Source organism: Salvelinus alpinus, chromosome 19 (assembly GCF_045679555.1).
Source record: "Salvelinus alpinus chromosome 19, SLU_Salpinus.1, whole genome shotgun sequence".
Taxonomy (NCBI): Eukaryota; Metazoa; Chordata; class Actinopteri; order Salmoniformes; family Salmonidae; genus Salvelinus; species Salvelinus alpinus.
In genome coordinates this window covers 39,616,436-39,637,204 of record NC_092104.1, presented here as the reverse complement: position 1 = coordinate 39,637,204, position 20,769 = coordinate 39,616,436, and the positions used below count along the sequence as shown (strand labels likewise).

At 42.3% G+C, this 20,769-nt stretch overlaps 2 protein-coding genes across 4 annotated transcripts in view; both read right to left on the bottom strand.

The window, feature by feature from the left end:
• Positions 1-202: 202 nt before the first annotated feature.
• On the bottom strand, positions 203-6,688 carry LOC139545558 (adenosine receptor A2b-like). Its single transcript, XM_071353481.1, has 3 exons — positions 6,479-6,688; positions 3,573-4,236; positions 203-2,203 (listed from the first exon to the last, which is right to left on the bottom strand). The coding sequence occupies exons 2-3, from the start codon at positions 3,905-3,907 to the stop codon at positions 1,195-1,197; spliced, it is 1,344 nt and encodes a 447-aa protein (XP_071209582.1). The 5' UTR covers positions 3,908-4,236; positions 6,479-6,688; the 3' UTR covers positions 203-1,194.
• Positions 6,689-8,711: 2,023 nt separating this feature from the next.
• Positions 8,712-20,769, bottom strand: part of LOC139545557 (cytospin-A-like) — a 30,214-nt gene continuing 18,156 nt past the window's right edge. For all 3 annotated transcript variants that reach the window (XM_071353479.1, XM_071353477.1, XM_071353480.1), the window contains exons 10-16: positions 18,990-19,080; positions 18,356-18,451; positions 18,024-18,171; positions 17,758-17,860; positions 14,824-14,940; positions 13,890-13,949; positions 8,712-12,041 (exon numbers count right to left, since the gene is read on the bottom strand). In XM_071353479.1, the coding sequence (XP_071209580.1) occupies positions 11,952-12,041; positions 13,890-13,949; positions 14,824-14,940; positions 17,758-17,860; positions 18,024-18,171; positions 18,356-18,451; positions 18,990-19,080 (705 nt within the window). In that variant the 3' untranslated portion in view covers positions 8,712-11,951. The remainder of the gene's footprint in view (positions 12,042-13,889; positions 13,950-14,823; positions 14,941-17,757; positions 17,861-18,023; positions 18,172-18,355; positions 18,452-18,989; positions 19,081-20,769) is intronic.

The window sequence follows — 20,769 nt, the reverse complement described above, 5'->3', positions numbered from 1 at the left end:
CCCATCTGGTCTGGTCTGCCCCCTCCACAGACTGACCAGCCCTCTTATGGAGCTTCACTTCCCTTTGTCCAAAACTCCTCCCTTCTGGGAGCAAAGCCACGGTGAGCCCTGTAGCTTTCTCTGCACTTATTAATTCATGTTTGGGAAAACTGTACAGTACTTGTAATACTTAAACAGTTCAACATGGAAACAAAAAAAACGATTTACTTAAAAAATAGATTTATTTTTGGACAGGAGGTATTGCTGCATGCATTGCATCCGAAATGTGAGAATGCACAGAATGCCATGGATATGTAACACTTGTGAGAGAGTCATTTTAGTAAAAAATATAAGGTGTATGTCATTATTTATTTGTACCATTTAATTGTCTGTGATATCTGAAGGATCTGCACAGGTTTGTGCTACTGACAGTTAGACAAGTTGAAAGAAGTGTAATGTAGAGAAAGTGCACAGTGGTAGATTAGTAGATCCTCCTCAAAATAGTTTAAAACCATTATCATTGAAAAACTCTTAGCTAGGCAGATTTGAGCTTTGTTGCATTCATACATTTGCAAGATCATAAGCCTGAACGTCTAAAGGAAATGTACTATCATCACGTCCATCTATATGGGACACAAACATGCTAAATCAATGAAGTAGTACTGTCCCCTTTTCACACGCTTGAAACATCCCTGCCATCCCCAAATACACAAGAGTAATCCAATCACGTCGATGTTATTTCTTTAGGGCTCACTAGGTGGCAAAGAACAAGAGTCAATTGTGAAGCTTCAGATCTAAGCACCACATGACGTCACAGACCAAGAGAATAAACAGAATCACATTGAACCATTCAAGTCACATTTCTGCTATAAATAACTACAACGATTTTTGCTTCAAGAAGCTGAAAGGTCCAATTGAAATACAAAATAAATGGTGCATATACAGTTTGTTTTGTATGGCTGCCTTTGTGTAGAAGCTCGGCTCCACTATTAGAATCCCTGCTGATAGAATGCCTCCAAGTATTTGGCATTGGGCCATCTAGATAACATGCGATACATCCAAACTCTGATCCTCAGCTTGTGAGCCTGCCTACCCAGTAATCTACCATTACACTCAGAGCTGACTCCCAAAAAATAAGAGCATCTGAGTAATTTCACACAAAAGGCCAGGTGTTAAGGGATCCTTAGTAGCTGTCTGGTGCCAATTCTGTATCCATCAGGACACCCCAGAAAGCTTGGTGAAGCAGGTTTTATGTTTATAGAACAGTGATTTGACCTGGACAGGGGAGAGATCCTGCCTGTCCTTTACCTCTTCCATCTCCGTTCCATTAGGAGACTGCTGGTGGTCCCCATACTGCAGGGGATGACATAAGGGTTGTGTCTGTGTCTGTATGAGAGGCTGTGGCAGAGGGGGGCTCACATTGTGATTGTGGAAACTAATCACGGCAAGAGGGTGGTTGTGAATGGGCGCTGAGGTCAGAACGGCCCCTGCAGGTGTGACATGGCTCTCACAGCTACAGGTGTTGTGCTCGGTGTGGAGGTCGAAGCTGAGGCAGTTGGCTTTAACCCTCACTGAGCCACAGACGCTGTTGTGGGTGGAGGTGCGAGTGCTGCCACCACTCTCAAACAGCTGCCGGCGGTGGAGGCCCAGGAAGTGGCGGCGGATGATCCTCCTGAAGGTGTGACGGAACTCCCGGATGCGGTATGCATAGATGAAGGGGTTGACCACCGAGTTGCCGTGGGAGAGGATGATGGCCACGTATATGATCCAGAGGGGTGGGCGGGCACACTGAGGGCAGAACAGGGTGAAGCAGTTGATGATGTGCAGCGGCAGCCAGCAGATGGCAAACAGGCCCACGATGATGGCCAGCGACTTGGCCGCCTGGACCTCCTTCTGCAGGGTGGAGTGGGACTTCCCCCCGTGGACAGCCTTTAGTTCTATGAGCTTCAGCTGATGCCGAGCTGCCATGAAGATCCGCAGGTAGATGACCAGCATGAGCAGCAGAGGCATTAGCACACAGGCGAAGAAGTTAAAGTAGACCATGTAGTCCATGACAACCACCTCTTCAAACAGACACTCCATCAGGCCTGGGGAGCAGGTGCTGTTGGGGCGCTCAGTGGACTTATTCCAGCCCAACATTGGAGTCAGGCCGATGATGATGGACAGCACCCAGCAGACAGCAATGATCCCCTTGGCACGCTGGCCCGTCACCAGGCTATTGTACCTGTTGGAACAAAAAATATATGGACTCTGTTAGTAAAACACACAATCTCTGGGGTTTTTTCCCTCCCCAATTAGTAGTTATAGTCTTGTCCCATCGCTGCAACTCCCCTACGGACTCGGGAGAGGCGAAGGTTGAGAGCCATGCGAAACACAAGCCGCATTGCTTCTTGACACAATGCTCGATTAACCCGGAAGCCAGCCACACCAATGTGTCGGAGGAAACACCGTCGAGCTGGTGACCGAAGTCAGCTTGCAGGCGCCCGGCTCGCCACAAGGAGTTACTAGAGAGCAATGGGACAAGGAAATCCCAGCTGGCCAAACCATCTCCTAACCCGGACAACACTGGGCCAATTGTGTGCCGCCTCATGGGTCTCCCGGTTACGGCTGGCTGTGACACAGCCTGGGATCGAACCAGGGTCTGTAGTGATGACTTAGACCACTGCGCCACTCTGGAGGCAAACATACTCTGTTGGCTTGGGGAGCATGAGTTGTCTCTCTGGAGGGTTAGATTCTCCCAGAGGTTAAGGGATAGTGAGTTAAATAATAAACATTATAATAGGCATATCATTCACACACTCTTTTTTTATGGGAAAACATCTCGTTTAAGTAATAAAATAGATGCTTAAAAACAAAATGTTAGCATTTGGAAGGAACGTCTATTTCGAGTGTGTCTGTCAGTCAGTGTGAGAGAACAGCTAAGCTATTTGGCCTATTTCTGCCACATTCTCAAGATGTTAAAGTTCAAAGGTTAGCTATGAGAGATGCAGGAACACAGCCCTAAACTCAGAACAACAAACTATCTTGGATGCAATAAGTCTGCACACACTATCAAAAAAGTGTATAAGTAATTACTGATTATTAATTCATTTCAAGGCATAATGTAATTTATATTCGTTTAATAAACAAGTTGTTTAAACGGCTAACGTTTTTGACATGTGTATAGTTCTGAAGAGGGGTCATGGTCTGTATAAACTCGTAGTCAAAGGAGATTCCACTTATGTCTGGATCCACTGAGGAAATCAAAAAAGCTCTTCTGGCCATTTGGGCTAAAGATTTCAAGTTCATTCAAAAAATAGCACGGTCCTCTGCTGCTCTATTCTGAAAATAACTCTCACAGGTTTTAAGATTTACTTCAGATTTGTTTTGCTATTTGCTACTGGCATGAAAACTACACAATGTACCTGCAACACGGGTATGCAAATCAATCAATAACACTATACAACCTCATAGGGTACATTGAAAATCTTTACAAAGCTTAATGTCTAACCGCTTTGTCCGTAATTGGGTCTGAACTCTCAGAGAGGAAAGCAGCATGACGGCAGCAACATGTTAGCACATTCTCTGTTATGTTCATACAATGTTGAACTGACCTGAGAGGTATCGTGATAGCGATGTAGCGGTCTATGGCGATGGCCAGCAGGCTGAAGATGGAGCTCTGGGTGAGCACCAGCACAAAGCAAGCAATGAAGAGGCAGCCATAGAAGTTGGAGCAGAAGCCTGTGCTGATGACGATGGCGAAGGGGATACCCAGCACTCCCACAGCAATGTCTGCCATCGCCAGGGACACCACAAAGAAGTTGGTGATGTTCTGCAGGTTGCTGTTGAGGCAGACGGCCCAGCAGACCAGCACATTGCCCAGCACGGATAGTATGGCGATCAGCAGTTCCAGCACAATGTAGATGACAGAGGAAGCATCGTTCAGCATGGTGAGAGGAGCAGCGAGGTCACTGAGGAAGAAGGAGGACCACTCTCCTCAAGGTCCATAGCTGCAGGCTGGTAGCGGTGGCCTGACCCTGTAGGGCTTAACTCACTGCATGGGACTAGGGCTGAGCTCTCCAAACACTGAGACCACTTCACCTTAAAGCCTCTTAGAAGTCCCACAGTTGGTGGTCAGAGAAGCAGTCCAACCTTCTGTTATCGTATCCGTTGTCCTGTCTGGTGCTCTCCTCTCAAGTTCTTCACTGTTGCACGATTTAGCATGAAACTCCAATGGGGCTGAGACTGAGCCAGGAAGTGATCACAAGTGTCATACTGCTGCAGATAAAGGGAAGAAAGAGTGAATAAAGTGGAAGTGCTGAATGCCGAAACAGGAAATGACTGCAGAAAATACCAATGAATATTACACTGATCATTTCCATCAAATATTAACCACGTTTCAAGTCAAACAATAAATCTGACGGTGTATTATTTGACATGATACACTGGAATTTCCAATGTAGCAAGTAAAACACACTGTAAAGTAACAATTTCAGTGTTTACTTTACATTACTGTACTGTATTCCCCATAAAACTGCTGTTCATCATCATTCATACTCGATCCAAAACCAACATCAAGATCTGAAATAGTCCCCCCACTAAAGTACCTGGGCAACTGCAGTGTTCATGTTAACACATGATAACTGGCTTCCCACCAATTCTTCTTTACCCCATTAACAACAGTCACTGAACTGTAAACCAGGGGTCAGGGGAAATATAACCAGCGTCAGAATGACACGATGGAGTTATGGAGCTACTATCCCAGTGAGTTAAATGTCAGCTGTACCAGAGCGAGGAAACAATATGCTTCAGGGACCGGAATGTTCTATATGTCCCCATGAGATTGCCCAACCCCTGCCTGATAAGGGGAGAGGAGTATTGAGGACGTCCAGAGAAAGATTCACTAAATGAGGTTATGAGAACACCAAATTAATAATTTCGATTTTGTTAGATGGGTGTCGTCATGCTCAAGACAAAAAAAGAAAAACAATTCAAGTAGTGCAGAATGTAATTTGAGAATAGAGCAGGCATAATATACACTCAACAATTGTTTTAAATTAGGTCTAATTTGTCAATTAACTGAGGTCACTACGCAACACTGAATTCCCTGGAATTGTATGTGAGAGTGAAGAGGTTTCCAAGCTCCTTCCGTACAGAACTCTCATCATGTTTATGGAGGAGAATTCCCACGCTGAAGCTAAGGATGTTTTTGAAGGTTACTCATTGTTTCAGGAGATAGCAGCTGTGCTGGAACTGAAAGGCCTTTGCTCTCAGAAACATTTCCCTTTTGGTGGGACTGAGCTTTTTTTTTTTCAGACCGATCTCAGTCACTGTGTAAGTTTCCATACTGTTTAACCTTTATCACACACATACAGTATAAGGCGCAAAAAGAGGCGGTTGCAAATTGTGTCAGTCTTTGACCACAGGTAACCCAACAGTGACAGATCTAATAGTCATAGGGTAGTCCTCTGTAGGAAAACCCCTTTGACAATGTAGAAAGCCTAATATGGCTACATTTCTATACTGCATGTGAGAAAGGACGAGGCATAATTATGTTCACCATCACACAGACCTAGTCACAAGTGAAGGTGCAAAGTGGTACATTTAATATAAAGGTTACAACTGGATTAGAAGTGATATCTCAATGTGAACAGTATGTGTGACCCTGTCCCAGTCACCTTACAACAGCTAGGTAATAACACTGTATTTCAGTTGTCCTCTTTGACAGCACTTGAGGGGCATGAATAGTCAATCATGTTAAATACATTTATATTCCATCCTGAAATGTTTCTCAACAGTTGTAGCCAACAAGAGTTCTGACAGTATTCTGCTCAACAGTTGGTCCTGGTGGTTGGATGTAAACCAAAGGGGTGTATTCGAAGTGCATTGATATCTCAATTGAAAGGTACTATATGTTTCAGATTGACACAAATGTAAAGGAATTCAAATAATGTCCATGAATACAAACCAACTGAGCATACAGGGCCTTAATAAACATAAACAGCTTAATGTATAACTGTTTGCCCAGAAAACACTTTAGTAGATTACCTGGAGAAGTAAAATCATCGTGGTAAAACCTGCTACATCCTGTTCACATGTGGAAACCTATACCTGGCAAACCCATAAACATTATCCTTACCAGAAAGTGACAGTATTGTTCCCTAGCTCTCTCGTCTCCCTCCTGTAACTCTCCATCAAAAGAGGGACACCAGAACATACAAGATAATCTGTGTAAATACAATGTCTAGAAATCCATAAAGTAATTCCAAACACTCCCCAAAATGTACCGAGCACAATTGTCCATAAAAAAAACTTGGCATAGGCTACTGTCCAGTTTCTGTATACCTGGCTGAAAATGATTTTGATCGCACCCGGATCAATAACTGTTGCATAAACTTTCAAAATATTTAATTAGGCTATTCATTAATTGGATTTAAATAAAATACTCTAAATAGAAATACAAACCCTTGGACTTCTATCTAATGCTATTCTAATCCTATTTACATTTCCAAAAAAGTACCTTTTCAATGTATCCCTCGACGTGTCTTATTCCAAATGAATCACAACCTAATAGAAATAGTTTGCATCATGTCAATAAACATCGCTCGAATAAAGTAATTCATATTATAGGCCTACGTTTTAAGTGGCGTCAGATAGAACGCGCTCTGTAAAGGATCATAGCCGGGGAACGTAATTTGATAGGCAATTTGTGCGCTACCACTGTTTGACTACTGATGCTTAAACCGATTCTCCTCGGTTCAATATCGCACAGGCGGACCAGACTGACACGTGACCCCAGCAGCACAACATAGGATAATAGCCAAATGCTTTTGGGAACTTGGGCAGAAAATGTTAACATCAATCAACTGAGACAAAGAGGACAATCTCGGAGTTTATTTCAATAGGATTTATTTTTCACAAAAGCATGTGTAAGGTATCAATTTACGCTGTTGAGATTTTCTGTTTCAGAAAAACATTAGGCTACTGTTCAATAGGCCTAAATAGCCTATTCAATAAATAAATTATGAAACTTTGAAGAAAAACATTATTGTTCCAATAAATGTTTAAGAAAATTGTACAGTGCATGTTCTACATTTAAATGTGCGGGTTAAAGGCGTATCATGCAGCATTTGCAGTGATATGGCCTCTGCAGAATTCAGTGCATTCATACTTCTTGCGCTAAGCCAGAGCTGTTGAGCAGAGCTGTTGTGAAGGAAGTTGTCAACGAAGTGAGTTTGTGTTTATACAGGACCAGCTGCTCCCACCTACCGTCAACCAATCATGTCAATGTAGACCTATAAGGTGCCCTCCGCATTGTTACAACATTTGGGAGGCGCATGGCAATTCGGTATGGAGCTCAACTTGGCCTCTGCATGCACCCAGAGGCTCTGCGTCACACATATGGAGTCTCCTACCACATTTTCAGATCAAGCATAAATTTACTTTTAGGGTAGGCTGCAGGCCTTCACTTCATCACATATAGTCTGGCATTGTAGATGGGTTAAAGCCAATTTATGCTTGATCTGAAAATGTGGTTGGAGGCTCCATCTCAAAGTAAATGCTATATGGCCACTGCAGAAAACCAGATTTACCATGCATTGCGTTAAATTAGCAACTGGTGGTGAGTTCAGGTGAACAAACAGCTGACCCGCACAACCCTAACATAGAAAAAAAAAGTTTTGGCTGATTTGTTATTCAGAATAAAACACATGGAAGGGAAAGCATTGTGATTGAGCTCTTCATCTGGTATACACTGTAAAACCTATCTTCACATCTGGTAATATTTGCCATGTTAGTAATAGACTTTACAGGCTATGGACTTCATCTTTGACATTTGAACAGATATTATCCCAAGACTTGGGAATGAGATCACTGGCTAAAGTTCACATTTGATTGTGCATATTGGAAATATTCAGGTCTTGAATCAGAATATTTTTTAATCTCCATATTATCCTCTTGACTTGTGTTGTATTGTGTGCAAACTAAAATAATACACCATTACTGAGGGGTTCACTTTGATATGAATCCTGTCTTTACAATAAAATATACATTTTTTTGTTAAAACCTTCAAATCATTATCTGTTCAACAGTTACCAAACAGTTCATAGAGAAACAGCTTATTTGGGTGAATCTGGGTCTTATCGCATCATTCCACTGAACAAAAATACAGAAATACTCCTGAGCAGCATGCCAATTGCATCCTCCCTCAAAACTTGACATCTGTGGCATTGTGTTGTGTGACAACGGCACATTTTAGAGTGGCCCAAGGTGCACCTGTGTAATGATCATGAGTGGCCCATGATTTTAGAATGGCCCAAGGTGCACCTGTGTAATGATCATGCTGTTTAATCTGCTTCTTGAAAAATGGGACCAACACTTTACATGTTGCGTTTATATTTTTGTTCAGTATATATAATCGCTCTTTATCAGAACAAAGGTTGCTGCTGTATTCCAAATCCCACAGGCTAGCGGACTGAATTAAACACTTCATTCATCACAATCTAATTTGATCTAAATTATCTCAGTAGCTTTAATATGCCCTAGCACTACAGAGTAGAGTTAATATTAGTGTTGCCTGTTTCACAAGCAAGGAATGCTTTTTGTTTATCAGTGCCTTCATTAACTTCAGACCAGTAATCTGATAATACATTCAGTGCAACAGTTAAATCATAGCCTCTTACTCTATCAAAAGCAGGATATGACTGAATTAACCACATGGCAAATTCATTTATGCCTTCACAAAACATAACACATTCCTGTTGCAATGATTCTTTAATATTACTTGTCTGCAAAACAAAACAATATAAATACAGATAAGCCTTTTGATTTTTTTGCCGAATTGTTGATTATCATAATGTGCATTTGGCTTACACCATACTCTTGATATTATCATTACCCAATCAACAGGATACATTTTGCTTCAAGATACTCCATTGGCAATTAATATAGTGGCAATCATGACTTAGAGACAGAATGAGACAAAAGGAAACATGGGTCTCTTGGCCTCCTTATTACCAAGTAAAGCTCTGGCAAGAATGACATACATGTGTAGGCAAAAGGCACCATTAATAATAACCAAAAGAATGCAGCTTAGAAAAACTCAACCTTTCAAGTAAACAGAATGAACTTCTAACGGACCCGTAAAAATAAAAACATGCTTTAAGTTCTTTTCACATTTTTTGTGATGTAGTGTAGAAAGAAATGGAAGACAATGCAGAGCGAAATACAGAAGCCATGGAAAATATGAGCAACTTATTGAACGAACTCAAGCAAACCAGACCAATGTTCTTCAGTGGTGATGATATGTCAAGATGGTATCATCCTGATATTTTAACACATTGTATTATCTACTAGGCCAACTACATTCTGTCTACACTGTACAGTTGAGTAGAATGTTAGGGCAAGGTTTCAGTCCTCATAGACCACAACATGAAGGACCACTTATCAATACCAATGTCCATTGGAACATGATCAAGAGATTCCATTTTTAACACTTGGCAAGAAGGCGCAGAGAAGCTTCACATAATAGAATAATTGCAGACCAACTAGTGTTTGGATCCTATGCAAATCAAATTTAAGACCGGGTTGCAGTATAGCAATGGGAATCATAAATACATTAGTTAGAGTTGACATACTGTGCTCACTGTTCAATAGTAAATACCGTACATGATAATGATAATAATAACAGCACATGCGCTCTCACAAATGAGTATTTATCCATACAAAGGACTACCAACACAACATTTAACCGCTCAGTCTTACTCGCCAACCACACTGATCGACACAAAAAACCTAGCACTTGTGTTTCAAGTTGTGCTTCTGTCAAACACCATGCAGTGCACCTGTACAGCTGGGGGGGAGGTGGCTTGTCAAGCAGACAGGTGCAAATGTGCTTTTAAATATATTCAGAAAAATGTTGTCCCTACAAAGTTATGGTCACATGCAAGTGTGTTAGATCATAGCTGTAAGGGGGCCTAAGCCAAAATGGTACGCCAACGAGGGAGTATCAATTGCATACTGTACCATTCTGAAATGATACAGGAGTGTGGTTGGGACCACATGAAAGGCAAATCGTCATCATACATTATGAGTTTAGGAGAGACATCAGTGCAGCAGTGTGATGAAAAGTCATAGATTCACATTATATGAAGTTTACATTAACATTTGTAACACTTGCATCACTACACTCCACGGTGGATTAAACCATGCTAATTAACCCACACAAACTTTAATAAGCAGAGGCTCAATAAACATAACGCAGTCATTCTTCATTCCAACATCTTTCTTCGTGACTATGTAAACTACATAGAATTGATTTACACATGATTAGTGTTAGTACAGCTTTATCAATAAAGTCAATTGGGTGGCAAGTGATAACACGAAGCTCAAATATAAAATGTACCTATGAGTTCCTTGTGCATTTCTTGTAGTTAGTATTTGCACCCCCCCCCCCCCCCACCTCCCCCATGTTAAATGTTACTAGCAAGATGGAGTATATCAAGTTACAGAGTTAGGTTACACACACAATAACTTAGTCATTGTTGAGCTCAGAGTCTCTAATAACACAAAAATCTTACAGTTCAAGACAACTGGACTGTGACCAATCCTGGGAGTTTCAGTCTGCTGTTGGTGGAAGTAATGTGTCAAAACGAACAATGTGTTAATACATTTGGCTCCAGCAGCAAAACGGATGCATTCTGCATCTGACAAAAACTCTTCCCCTATCATGATTGATGACAACAACAAGAGAACATCCAACCCTGAGACTCAACATGCTGGGGAAACATTTACCACAATCAAATCACCAAGAGCTAGGACTTTTGGCAAGTCTAGCCCTTGACTTCACATAGATAGGACACTTGAGCAAGTTACTTTTTTGGTTCAGGATTAAGACAGTTCTATTTGAGAAAACGATCACTGAAAGACATTGTGTTGGTTCTGTATAGCCCATTGTTTTCTATTAGTTGGTCTCTGTTAGCAAAACAAATTATGTTAACGTAGCAATGATCACTCTCCTAAAAATAGTCCAAAAGCACATTCAATTGTAACTTGAATCTTACAGGTGACCAAGAGAGCACCTGACAGCTTTTCCCTTATGATGTAGCTAGTGTTCATAGAACTGCAGAATCACTTCTAAAAAGCTTCACTTAGATTCCTCCAAAGATGCTTTGAAAGCATGGACCATTGAAACATTTCATTTAGCAATTTTTGCTCCAACCGTCTCTTAGTAAATCTCCAGCGATGTAAATCAAACAGGCACTTAATCCATAATAGAAGAGGCCCCTTCACAGTGTTCAATGGGTCAGGAAGACAATGGAGCAAAAAATGCCTTGTCTGATTTCCATAGAAAATGTGTCCCATGATTACTAGGGTGGACACACTGCACACTGGGTATGGTTTGGCTTAAACATTTGGGATAACCACTTGGTTAGAAGAATCAAAGCCGGGTGCAAGGCACAAAGGCTGCGATAGTCTGTAGCATGTTCCCCAACTCTGGTCACGGAGAGTAGAGCTAGTAGATCTGCAGGCTCTTATCGTAGATCAGATCATATTGGTTTAACCAGACAATCTGGACTGAGGATCACCTCAACTGGGTTATCCAGTAATGGATAAGAGTAAAAATAGCATCCCAAACAGAACAGGCCCTGAACAGGTGCTTGAAGTGCCCTTAGGCTGTGTTCATCACACTAAAAATGTGTCAGTGAAAAATGCCAGACTGTTCATCATAGAAATAACCATGATTAGCTTTAGGAAGTCAACAGTGAGCTTATTTGAACGTTTCTTATGGTGACTCAAACTAGAAGGCGTCTAGACGAGAGACAGAGCGGACGGTGTGCGGCATGGCTGGGTGTTGGGGTGAAGGGTGGCTCAGTGAAGTGAGGCATAACAGCTGAGTTGAATGTCGAGTTGAAGTGTTGGAGGTGCGCTGAGGTCAGAGGAGCTAGCAGGCTGGACTGCAGGTTGTGCTTGCCATGTTGGGTGGAGAGATCACATCAGGTCTCAAAGTACTTGTAGATGGCTGTGACATAGGTCATCACACTCTGCCAGTCTGGTCTCTCAGTACTGGCCATCTCATTGAGGTCCTGCAAAACAGAGAATGACACCAAGTTGAATAAACAGGGTCTTTGTCATTAAGCTACATCATGCCCAGACAAAAGGCTGTGCCATTTGTTCATCTTTGTATTATATATATATATATCGAGATGTCGGTAAAACAAAAACAAAAAACTTGAAATAACATGCTGTTTGTCTAGGTCAGATTTCCACAGCCTGACTAGAATTAACTGTGGTCAGAAATGTGCTTTTGTGGCATAAATTCAGAAAATTAGAGCTTGCGGTTTCCATTTCCAGAATCTAACTGAACTCGTACAACAAATCTGTCAGTTTACAACTCACACAGAGCCAGCTTTATATCTAGCTATGGGTAGCAGCGATATACAGTGCATTCGAAAAGTATTCAGACCCCTTGAATTTGTTCCACATTTTGTTACGTTACAGCTTTATTCTAAAATAGTTTCAATCGTGTTTTCCCCCCCTCAACAATTTACACACCATACCCCATAATGACAAAACAAAAACTTGTTTTTAGAAAATGTGTCCAAAGTAAAAAAAAATAATAATAAAACTGAAATATCACATTTCCATAAGTATTCAGACCCTTTACTCAGTACTTTGTTGAAGCACCTTTGGCAGCGATTACAGCCTCGAGTCTTCTTGGGTGTGACGCTACAAGCTTGGCACAACTGTATTTGGGGAGTTTCTCCCATTCTTCTCTGCAGATTCTCTCAAGTGCTGTCAGGTTGGATGGGGAACGTCGCTGCATAGTTATTTTCAAGTCTCTCCAGAGATGTTCGATCGGGTTCAAGTCCAGGCTCTGGCTGGGACACAAGGACATTCAAAGACCGGCCACTCTACCATAAAGGCCTAATTGGTAGAGTGCTACAGAGATTGTTTCCTCCCATTTCCACAGAGGAACTCTGGAGCTCTGTCAGAATGAACATTGGGTTCTTGGTTACCTCCCTGACCGAGCCTCCCCCGATTGCTCAGTTTGGCCGGGCGGCCAGCTCTAGGAAGAGTCTTGGTGGTTCCAAACTTCTTCCATTTAAGAATGATGGAGACCATTGCGTTCTTGGGGACCTGTCTGTGAGCTCTACGGACAATTTCTTCAACCTCATGGCTTGGTTTTTGCTTCAGACATGCACTGTCAACTGTGGGACCTTATAAAGACAGGTGTGTGCCTTTCCAAATCATGTACAATCAATTGAACTTACCACAGGTGGACTCTAATCAAGTTGTAGAAACATCTCAAGGATGATCAATGGAAACAGGATGCACCTGAGCTCAATTTAGAGTGTCATAGCAAAGGGTCTGAATACTTATGTAAATAAGGTATTTCTGTTTTTAGTATTTTATAAATGTGCAAACATTCCTAAAAACGTTTTTTTTTGCTTTGTCATTATGGGGTATTGTGTGTAGATTGACGAGGAACACATTTGACTTAATCCATTTTAGAATAAGGCTGTAACGTAACAAAATGTTGAAAAGGGGAAGGGGTCTGAATACTTCTTGAATGCACATTCATGTGAGGACTTATTTTGTGAAAAGGACTAAAATAGCTACAAGTCTGCACATATGCACGATGAGAGCAGTATTTCATCTAAAATATTTATCTTCTCTACAGGAGTCTGCCTATAAGAGCCTGTGAGTACAGTCCTCAGTCCCACACAAAAAAATGACCATCCTGAATATGCAATACAATAGCAGGTCATAATTCACCAATGTGCCAGTGCGGTGATTTTTAAGGTGAAATGAGTCTGAAAGATTCTCTAGAAAAACTGGATTTCTAAGCATGTCAGATATATGTTTAATATGTTCATGTGAAAAACACCTCTGTTATTCACAGTTCAGTTCATCTTTCACTTGAATCTTACCAGAGTGGACTTGATCCCCACACTCTCTGCAGCCTGGAAGGCTAGTGTGAAATTTCGTCTCTAAAGATCGGGAGACAAAAACACACAATCACACACTACAAAGCTCCCTGATGACAGATTGAGACAACTGTAAAAGATTAAACAATAGCTAAGTTTCCATCCAATTGGCAACAGATTTCCATGCAAATATATTCTAAAATCTGCATAAAAACAATGTGCATTTTCCCACCAGAGATGTTTCCATCAAATTGACTTGTTGCGGATGAAAGGCTGTGCTTGATGATGTAGTGCAGATAAAAATGACGTTTGTAGTTAAGTTCCCATGTACCGAAAAAAAAACGTTAGTTATATGGATTTCCATTGCAATTTCAACTCACGTAAACTTGCACAATCTGGTTTTGGCGCATGATCTCTAGACTTCGCTGATAAAGTGGACAGGGGGATGATTATATGATGAGATATGGATAAGCGCAATGTAATTTTATTTGATAATTGGCAGCCAAGAACCGATCATCATGTCACCAGAACTCAAAATAATAGCCTACCCTCGATATTGAGCCTATTGGAAATTAGCATGAATATAACTTATTTAATCTGCCTATAAACATTTAATGCTTTTCCCTGTCGTGGTGGTAGGCCCATATCATTGCGTGACTCCAAGTTTACTTCAATATGATGGTTATTAAGTAAATATTTGGCATTTCCACCGACATTTCTCAAATAATTATACTCACACAAAAAGATCCCACCACATCGAACGAACCAATCGTCTGTCGGAAATGTATGAAATTGTACCGACTTCCTGTTTCCATGAGCCCTGTCGTAACTTTTTCTGATCAGGTAAATATTCCACATGTAATGGTTGGATGGAAACTTGGTTACAGTTCTATGACACATTGTTACTTATCATCACTACAGTAGGAAATAGGCTTGCCTTTTCCTGGCTGGTGAGCTCCTGGTAGGGGATGTGAGCAGGCAGGTAGGTGTGGAGCACAGCGCAGAACGCAAGGCCGTCATTCCAGCTGCTGCTGAAGTTTGTTATGTCAATGTTCTGCCAGAAAGAGGGGAAACATTTTTTATTGTATTGCAAAGGTACAGTGTAAAGACATGTAGGGTGCAGAAGTGTATTGTATTGATAATCCAATAGATACTGGGTCCCAGACATTGGTCCTAAAAGCACCTCGTTGGGCCTCCCAAGTGGCACAGCGGTCTAAGGCACTGCATCGCAGTGCTAGAGGCATCACTACAGATCTGGGTTCGAGACCAGGCTGTGTCGCAGCAGGCCACGCCCGGGAGACCCATGAGGCGGCGCACAATTGGACCAGCATTGTCCGGTTTAGGGGAGGGTTTGGCCAGCCGGGATGTCCTTGTCCCATGGCGCTCTAGCGACTGCTGTGGCGGGCCGGGCACATGCATGCTGACACGGTCGACAGTTGGACGGTGTTCACTCCGACACATTGGTGCGGCTGGCTTCCGGGTTAAACGAGCAGTGTGTCAAGAAGCTGTGCGGCTTGACAGGGTCGAGTTTCGGAGGACGCACGGCTCTCGACCATCGCCTCTACCGAGTCCGTAAGGGAGTTGCAACGATGGGACAAGACTGGAACTACCAATTGGATATTACGAAATAAGGGAGAAAAAGTTTAATAAAAAAATAAAAAACATAATAAAACCACCTCGTTGTTTCATCTTCCTACTAGTTTCAAGTTTTATTAGTCGTATGTATGGGATACACAGTATGTACGGGATACACAGTATGTACGGGATACACAGTATGTACGGGATACACATAGTATACACTGTCCAACCAAATGCTTACTTGCAGGTTCCTTCTCCACAATGCAACAATAAGAAATAATAAAAGATAAGAACACGAACAAAGTAATGGCTCAGTAGAATAGAAAACATTTTAGCATAATTATATTACAGGTAGGCACCATTTATAGTCCGTCATTTAGAAGTGTTTTGGCAAGGGGAGATTTGGGGGCAAGTGTTAAAATTGTGCAGCATTTAACAATCCTAATAAGAGTCTGGTAGCAGCAGTTGAGATGTGTGTGTAGCATCAATGTACACTGAGGACACCAAAGTACACTGAGAATGTACACTGAGTATACCACATTTTATCCTCCGAAGAGCCTCAATTCGTCATGGCATGGACTCTACAAGGTGTTGAAAGCTTTCACAGGGATGCTGGCCCATGTTGATTCCAATGCTTCCCACAGTTGTGTCAAATTGGCTGGATGTCCTTTGGGTGGTGGACCATTCTTGATACACACGGGAAACTGTTGAGCGTGAAAAACCCAGCAGCACTGCATTTCTTGACACAAACCGGTGCGCCTGGTACAAGCATGTGGTCAGTCCAGTTCAAGTGTTCCGCAGTCTGATGGCTTGTAGATAGAAACTGTATCTGAGCCTGTTGGTATCAGACCTAATGCTCCGATACCGTCTGCCCGACGCTAAGCGAGTGAACAGCTCATGGCTGGGGTGTGTGGGGTCCTTGATGATGCTGCGGGCCTTCCTCAGGCTGAATTTCGAGTACATGTCCTGGATGGGTGGAAGTACGGTCTCAGTAATGTGCTGGGCCGTCTTCACCAGCCGCTGGAGGGCCTTGCGGTCGTGGATGTAGCATTTCACGTACCAGGCCGTGATGCAACCGGTCAGGACGCTCTCGATGGTGCAGCGATAGTATTTGGAGAGGACCCGGGGTGGCATGACGAATTTCTTCAGCCGCCTTAGGAACTAGAGACGCTGTTGCTTCCTCTTGACAAGAGTGGTGGTGGTGTTGGTCCACGTCAAGTCCTCTGTGATATGGACTCAGAGGAACTTCAAACTGCTTACTCTCTTGACTGCAGTCCCGTTGATGTGGACCGGGCCATGTTCCCTCCTCTGCTTCCTGAGGTCAACAATCAACTCGTTTGTTTTACTGACGGTTGAGGGAGAGGTTGTTGTGGCCATACTGTCAGAAATAAACAGGCTTGTTTTCCTCACGAACAAACACTGTTTTATCAGAATTACCAAGTTTCTCTGAAGGAAGAGGTCATAAAGATTGAGTGGAGTATGATGTGTCTACTCAGATTCATTTGACTGGATGCTCTCTTAACACCACATCATAATCCTGACAAGATTGCTTACTCAGCAAGAGCAACATTTAAAAAAACAGAAGAACCCCCCCCTCCCCCTAAAAAAGTAAGCTGGTTTGTCTCCATCCCACTATAGTGTGAATCCCCAATGTATTGAATCTCATTGCCTTCCTCTCAGCCAGGGCAATTCACAGCTTTTCTGACAGGCAGTTGGCACGACATGTGTAACATTCGGAGCACTTCCTGGAGAACCATGACCAGTCACTCTCTGCACTAGAACCAAGACCATAAAAAAATGCTGTTTCAATATGACAGAGTGGGTCTTAAAAACGTGCCCTAAATAGCAAATTCAACCAATAAATAAAGTTTTCATAGTAGCCAAATGTTTATTCCCTCTGTGGATGACGTTTGAAGCCGTTCCCAAGCACTGGTGGTCCAGTCACATGCTTTAGAGTTGGAGAGGAACCATAAGGACAACACAATAAAACTGACAACAGTCCTCATGACAACATCTACAATGGTTTACGACTTGAGAGGGGAGCATAAAGGATGCGCTGACATAGGTGTCGGAGAGGGCCTTTAAAAAACAATTAACTGAACTAGACCTCTGAAGGAATAATGGACATTCTGACAAAGTTATTGAATTAGATTATCACTCCAGATAGTTGAGCTTATAAAAACCCCACCAGAGTCTCACTATTGAGACATTTAAAAAATAAATCCTCATTAAAAGAGAGCGACCCGAGAGGTGAAATGACCTGACCGGTCTGTTCTGACTGAAGAACACATACCTGGTACCCCTCAGTCTTCTTCTGGCACCACTTGAGCAGTGCGTTCCTCTTGGAGCCCCCATACTCCCGGGCCAGCGCTGAGAGGGGGTCCTTCCGCTCCTCTCTGAACACACCACGTTGGAGAGGACAGAAAATAATTCAGACTCCATTGACCGGCTAGTCCACAAAGCCCATTTGGTATAGTCAAAATATAGTTTTAAACATAAAAAGGACTTAGTGGATTAGTATGTGTCGTATCAAAGGTATGGAGCTGATGAGGGTTTTACCGGAGGCGGCTGCGTGCGGTGGGGGTGACAGAGGCGGTGGGGGAGGAGGAGGACAGGGAGGAACCAGAGGCCATGGCCATCAGAGAGGAGGAGCCACCTTCAGGTGCAGAGATGTCCCTCTTCATCTCCTCACTGCTCCTGCGGGACACTGGCCACCACACAAACAGACAGAGATACAGTGTGAGTGACCCGTCTTCACTGCCAGCGACAACATGTGTTCCGATAAATGTAGTTGAATTCTTTCTCAAAATGCATTTAATTTTACTGGCAACCATTTAAAAGAATTGTAGATCTATTTCAAGGCCTATTCATATGTCCATGATTTGTGATACCTGAGATGGCCATGGCCTTCGATGAGTCCATGTTGGACACCCTCTGGAGAGCAGAGGCAGGGCGGCTGGCAGAGGAGCCCCTGAGAAGATGCTCCGCTGTGGAGGGAAGAGGACAGTGACAGGATGAAACACACAAACATTATGACAACCCCACAACCAAAGTGAGGAAACAGAAACATTGCATTGAAATAGTGACTTCATATTCCCTTCAAAATGTTAGTTTAAGCAAGAGGGATTTTTTCCTTCCTCTTATTCTCAAGGGATCAAAGTAACATTCCAGGCCCTGGAACTGTCAAGTACCATCGAATGAGGTTAAAAAACAACAGGGACATTTAACTAAACATCGGAGGGCATGACCATTATAGCACGTTCACATTCCAGGCCCTGGAACCCACTAGAATATGTATGACAACATTTATGGGGGAGGCCAGTCACTGGGACACCACACTTTCTATGGTGCTTTATTAAACCCACACATCAAAGTCAACGTGAAGCTCTGCTGACTCCATGCTCGCTTCCTTAGGGGCTAAAGACACCCACCCCACTGCTTTGGTCGCAAAGCACCTCCAAACTTAAAAATGACAAATATATCCATGGAGCTCTGTTGTCAGTGTTGGTGTTTCTGCGGACTCACCTGACATGCTGATGTCTGCGTAGCTGGGCCTTTTGTCACTCAGAGAGGAGAGGGGTTTGGGTGCAGAGATGGACCCAGTTATGGAGTGTCTCTGAAATAGACCAACAATCATTGGATTAAAACTCGCTCACATACATACAAAATCAGGGATTTTTCTGCCATTGTAATCCTTGGGCGGTCAATCTAAGCGTTTTTTCAGGTTGCCTAAGTCAAATGGTGTAAAAAAAAAATATACAAATAATAAAGGGCTAGAAAGCAGATATAAAGTACATAGAAAAGATAATGAACCTATATATTTAAAAAATAATATAATCTTTGAGAAAAATATTATATAAAAGCCAGACAATCAGGGAGAATTGAGTACTCATTTTCTTATTATTTTGGAGTAAAAGAACACAGCATTTCCATGGCAAAATGCATAGAAATTTAGCAAAATAGCTTTAAAACCAAAATGTTATTTTAGCTCCATGGCAGAATATGTAGAATCGCAGGAAATTAGGTTTAAAGCTGCAGCATTTTCTCACGGCTCCATGGAGAAATATTGTAGAATTGCAGGAAAATGGAGCAAAAATGCAAACACTTCTACACCGACAAGATGGGGGCCTCTAAAATGTAGCCGCTCTGATGAGCCGACCATGCTCATTGCCACGCCCCCTGCCACGCCCATCCCTTTTTTAATCCAAAAACTTCCTGAAAATGTCTTCACAATTCCTATAGAAGTAGCCTACTATTTGCAATTTCTGAAAAAATGCCTAGCTCGAGGAGGCCATTCTGACTGCAGCACCAGCAGCCAGGCATTGGCAATCATCTTGTGACTGCAGAGGATAGATGAGAAAAAGCAGGACAGAAGACTTGAAACCTGTCTAGGAAACAGAAAAACCAATCTCTCCCTGAACTTTGACCCTTTCATATGAGAAGATCTGATACTCTGCTTAAATAATGTATATAAAATATCCAATGCTCAGATTTGCCCCTCTGTCCACAGTATTACATGGAAAGACTGAATTTGTCCTTATACTCTAAGGCAGTGGTATTCAAACGTTTTCAGCAGGGACACCATTTTTTTGGACAGAATTTCTGGGGACCCCATTGTTTCTCCAAGATTTCTCGCAACCTCACCCCACCCCAAATCTAATGACTACTTTTTACAACAAATAATCTTCAATTCATTGCATTTTCATCCCTTATCAAAATGAAAAGAAACCAATAAATACATTTAGTGAAATTGTATTTTTCAAAGGATCTTTCTCAAAAACGTTTGTATATTGTCCCATACAATAATTTGCACCCGTAACGTCCAGCTTTGTAGGTTAACTTTCCTTACTAGCTTACAGCTGAAGCTAACATCAATTCACTACACTATTACTAATATGATAATATGCAACACCATAAGGAAAAATATTGCTGATTTTAAAGCTGATTGTCACCAAAAACTTTATACGTTCACTTAATCTACCACGCCCAATCCCAAATGGACCCCCAAATCGAACACCCTATTCACTCGTGGAGATCTGAGAGGATTTGATTGGTATAAGTAATATAGTGAAATTTCCACCTAGCCTAGGTGGAACTATTACCATATTGCTTACACCGGTCAAATCCTTTCAGATCTCCACGAGTACATAGGGTGTAGGGGTCCATTTGGTATTCGGCCAAGATCATCTTTGCTCGAGCCTCGAACTGAGTGTTTGTGTGAATCAAATCACATTTTATTTGTCATATATTTCGTAAACAACAAGTGTAGACTAACAGTGAAATGCTTACGTCATGGGCGTTAAAG